We start from the raw sequence: 4973 nt of genomic DNA on the forward strand, positions 1-4973 counted from the left end.
CCTGAGCTAGCTGTCTCAGGCTGTACCACCTAGTGTCCTCCAGTCTGTCCCCTGAGCTAGCCGTCTCAGGCTGTACCACCTAGTGTCATCCAGTCTGTCCCCTGAGCTAGCTGTCTCAGGCTGTACCACCTAGTGTCCTCCAGTCAGTCTGCTCTCAGATGCTGTTAAAAGAGCAGCTGGCGGATTGTGGCGTTAGCTTCACGCGCTAACAGCGGAGCTAGCAGCAAACAGCGAAGCTAACGGCGGAGCTAAAAGCGGAGCTAACAGCTAATAGCTGAGCTAAGAGCTAACGGCGGAGCTAACAGCGGAGCAAGCGGGCCTGGAGGTTATTTGTGGTCGAGCTCGGGAGCTTCAGAGCTAAGGCGGGGCTACAGATCAGGTGTCCCTAAGAAACGCGTATGTAACAGTAGTTCCACATGACATTAATTCATTTGCACGTGAGTTTTATTTATTCTGATAGCGTGTAAACACGTCCCGTTCCTCCCCGAGCTCCCAAAGCTATTCTAAACCAATGACTTCTTAGTTCTCATTAAACAAGAGTTAAGGTCTTTGCACACGGAGCCAAAATATTTGTATCAGTCTTCCTAAAAATGAGCCACACACAGAAGCCTTGAACAGTGAAATGACATCACATCACATCACATGACATCACATGACGTGTCATTTAGCTGAGGCTTCCATCCAAAGAGACCTTGAAGGTGCTCCAGACAACCAGAACATTAGCTTTAAATAGCTGTGTGTGTGTGTGTGTGTCTCTGTGTCTCTGTGTGTGTGTGTGTCTGTCTCTATCTGTGTGTGTGTGTGTGTCTGTCTGTGTCTCTGTGTGTGTGTCTGTCTGTCTGTGTGTGTGTGTGTGTGTGTCTGTCTGTGTCTCTGTGTGTGTGTCTGTGTGTGTGTGTCTGTGTGTGTGTGTCTGTGTGTGTGTGTCTCTGTGTGTCTCTGTGTGTGTGTCTCTGTGTGTGTGTCTGTGTGTCTGTGTCTCTATGTGTGTGTGTGTCTGTCTGTGTGTCTGTCTGTGTGTGTGTCTGTCTGTGTCTCTGTGTGTGTCTGTCTGTGTCTCTGTGTGTGTGTCTGTCTGTGTGTCTCTGTGTGTGTGTGTGTGTGTCTCTGTGTGTCTGTGTGTGTGTCTCTGTGTGTGTGTCTGTCTGTCTGTGTCTGTGTGTGTCTGTCTGTGTGTCTCTGTGTGTGTGTCTGTCTGTGTGTGTGTGTGTGTGTGTCTGTGTGTCTCTGTGTGTGTGTCTGTCTGTGTGTGTCTGTCTCTTTGTCTGTCTGTGTGTGTGTCTGTCTGTCTGTCTGTCTCTCTCTCTCTTTGTCTGTCTGTCTGTCTCTTCTTGCATTTGCCCCCGTTACCCAAAAGAGTTGCGCTGCCCTCTCTCTCGTGTCTAGTGTAGTTTACCGTTGAACTGAGGATTGTGGGTAGTGTAGTTTACCAGTGAACTGAGGGCTGAGGATTGTGGGTAGTGTAGTTTACCAGTGAACTGAGGATTGAGGACTTGCGGGCTGTGCAGCAGGTCTTTCCACACCAGCTCCATCTCGGGGATGCGAGCGACGTTCTGCAGCAGCCGGACCAGATCTCTGCCGATGATCTGACACTCCACAAACTACGGAGACGGAGACAGACAGGGTTACCACGGCAACCACCAGCATGGCGACCGAGGGGTTGGAGAACAAACTGTTCACTGAGAAATAATCTGTCTGGGGCAGATGGGAGTCTTCAGTACTTCAGACATTACAGAAGTCTCTCGTTAGCATCTTGTAGCTACTTCAGACATTATGGAAGTCTCTCGTTAGCATCTTGTAGCTACTTCAGACATTACATAAGTCTCTCGTTAGCATCTTAGAGGCTACTTCAGACATTACAGAAGTCTCTCGTTAGCATCTTGTAGCTACTTCAGACATTACAGAAGTCTCCCGTTAGCATTTTGTAGCTACTTCAGACATTACAGAAGTCTCTCGTTAGCATTTTGTAGCTACTTCAGACATTACAGAAGTCTCTCGTTAGCATCTCTTAGGCTACTTCAGTCATGACAGAAGTTTTTCGTTAGCATCTTGTTGGCTACTTCAGACATGACAGAAGTCTCTCGTTAGCATCTTGTTGGCTACTTCAGTCATGACGTAAGTCTCTCGTTAGCATCTTGTAGGCTACTTCAGACATTACAGAAGTCTCTCGTTAGCATCTTGTAGGCTACTTCAGACATTACAGAAGTCTCTCGTTAGCATCTTGTAGGCTACTTCAGACATTACAGAAGTCTCTCGTTAGCATCTTGTAGGCTACTTCAGACATTACAGAAGTCTCTCGTTAGCATCTTGTAGGCTACTTCAGACATTACAGAAGTCTCTCGTTAGCATCTTGTAGGCTACTTCAGACATTACAGAAGTCTCTCGTTAGCATCTTGTAGGCTACTTCAGACATTACAGAAGTCTCTCGTTAGCATCTTGTAGGCTACTTCAGACATTACAGAAGTCTCTCGTTAGCATCTTGTAGGCTACTTCAGACATTACAGAAGTCTCTCGTTAGCATCTTGTAGGCTACTTCAGACATTACAGAAGTCTCTCGTTAGCATCTTGTAGGCTACTTCAGACATTACAGAAGTCTCTCGTTAGCATCTTGTAGGCTACTTCAGACATTACAGAAGTCTCTCGTTAGCATCTTGTAGGCTACTTCAGACATTACAGAAGTCTCTCGTTAGCATCTTGTAGGCTACTTCAGACATTACAGAAGTCTCTCGTTAGCATCTTGTAGGCTACTTCAGACATTACAGAAGTCTCTCGTTAGCATCTTGTAGGCTACTTCAGACATTACAGAAGTCTCTCGTTAGCATCTTGTAGGCTACTTCAGACATTACAGAAGTCTCTCGTTAGCATCTTGTAGGCTACTTCAGACATTACAGAAGTCTCTCGTTAGCATCTTGTAGGCTACTTCAGACATTACAGAAGTCTCTCGTTAGCATCTTGTAGGCTACTTCAGACATTACAGAAGTCTCTCGTTAGCATCTTGTAGGCTACTTCAGACATTACAGAAGTCTCTCGTTAGCATCTTGTAGGCTACTTCAGACATTACAGAAGTCTCTCGTTAGCATCTTGTAGGCTACTTCAGACATTACAGAAGTCTCTCGTTAGCATCTTGTAGGCTACTTCAGACATTACAGAAGTCTCTCGTTAGCATCTTGTAGCTACTTCAGACATTACAGAAGTCTCTCGTTAGCATCTTGTAGCTACTTCAGACATTACAGAAGTCTCTCGTTAGCATCTTGTAGCTACTTCAGACATTACAGAAGTCTCCGTTAGCATCTTGTAGCTACTTCAGACATTACAGAAGTCTCCGTTAGCATCTTGTAGCTACTTAAGACATTACAGAAGTCTCTCGTTAGCATCTTGTAGCTACTTCAGACATTACAGAAGTCTCTCGTTAGCATCTTAGAGGCTACTTCAGACATTACAGAAGTCTCCGTTAGCATCTTGTAGCTACTTCAGACATTACAGAAGTCTCCGTTAGCATCTTGTAGCTACTTCACCTTCTCCCGCAGCATGCTGATGCAGTAGTCGACCTCTTTCTGGCGCAGAATCAGAAGGTTGGGCGCTCCGTGGTCGACGATGAGGCGCAGGTAGGTGTAGACCGACATCGCTATCAGCATCCCGCTCTTCAACACCCACTCCCTGCACACAGGAAACACTCAGCGCCTTCACAATAAAAGCCCTAAACACTCAGCTGCTTCACAATAAGAGCCCTAAACACTCAGCGCCTTCACAATAAAAGCCCTAAACACTCAGCTGCTTCACAATAAGAGCCCTAAACACTCAGCTGCTTCACAATAAGAGCCCTAAACACTCAGCTGCCTTCACAATAAAAGCCCTAAACACTCAGCTGCTTCACAATAAAGAGCCCTAAACACTCAGCTGCTTCACAATAAGAGCCCTAAACACTCAGCGCCTTCACAATAAGAGCCCTAAACACTCAGCGCCTTCACAATAAAAGCCCTAAACACTCAGCGCCTTCACAATAAAAGCCCTAAACACTCAGCGCCTTCACAATAAGAGCCCTAAACACTCAGCGCCTTCACAATAAGAGCCCTAAACACTCAGCGCCTTCACAATAAGAGCCCTAAACACTCAGCTGCTTCACAATAAGAGCCCTAAACACTCAGCGCCTTCACAATAAAAGCCCTAAACACTCAGCTGCTTCACAATAAAAGCCCTAAAAGTACTTTTAAAGACAAATGTGTGACTAAACATGTTCTAAAACAGATGTTTGAAGTGAAACGTACTTTTGGTCCAGCAGGATGTCCAGGACGTTCTCAGCCAACCAGAGGTTTTTGGTGGAAATGTCTCCACCTGGATATAAAAACACACAACGTGAGAGCGTTACTTTAAGGTGAAAACACGTGGATTCAAAGCTGCGATTACTCAATAAAAACTGACCTGCGATCTGTTTGAGCAGCGTCATGACGACTCCATCGGCTCCGATCACGCCGCTCTTCACCAGCTCTCTGACCAGCCACACCAGCTGCACACACACCACACACACACACACACACACACACACACACACACACACACACACACAGAGACACACACACACACACACACACACAGAGACACACACACACCACACACACAGAGAGACACACACACAGAGAGACACACACACACACAGAGAGACACACACACAGAGAGACACACACACACACACACGAACAGATGCACACTAAAGAGTTGAGATCTGAACTGTCCATGTGCACTCTCTTTACTGAGATGAGATGTTAATGTGTGTGTCTGTGGTGTGAGTGTGTGTGTCTCTGTGTGTGTGTGTGTGTGTGTGTGTGTGTCTGTGTGTGTGTGTGTGTGTCTGTGTCTGTGTGTGTGTGTGTGTCTCTGTGTGTGTGTGTGAGTGTGTGTGTCTCTGTGTGTCTGTGTGTGTGTGTGTGTCTGTGGTGTGAGTGTGTGTGTCTCTGTGTGTCTGTGTGTGTGTGTGT

General features: G+C 46.3%; 1 protein-coding gene across 1 annotated transcript in view; it reads right to left on the reverse strand.

Moving 5' to 3' along the window:
• Window positions 1–4585, reverse strand: part of ints3 (integrator complex subunit 3) — a gene marked incomplete at its 5' end in the record, with an annotated part of 27731 nt that extends 23146 nt beyond the window's left edge. The window contains 4 exons of the mRNA XM_078244939.1: window positions 1472–1601; window positions 3516–3657; window positions 4266–4332; window positions 4420–4585. Coding sequence (XP_078101065.1) covers window positions 1472–1601; window positions 3516–3657; window positions 4266–4332; window positions 4420–4585 — 505 coding nt within the window. The remainder of the gene's footprint in view (window positions 1–1471; window positions 1602–3515; window positions 3658–4265; window positions 4333–4419) is intronic.
• Between the last annotated feature and the right edge of the window lie 388 nt (window positions 4586–4973).

Source organism: Sander vitreus, unplaced genomic scaffold (genome assembly GCF_031162955.1).
Source record: "Sander vitreus isolate 19-12246 unplaced genomic scaffold, sanVit1 ctg343_0, whole genome shotgun sequence".
Taxonomy (NCBI): domain Eukaryota; kingdom Metazoa; phylum Chordata; class Actinopteri; order Perciformes; family Percidae; genus Sander; species Sander vitreus.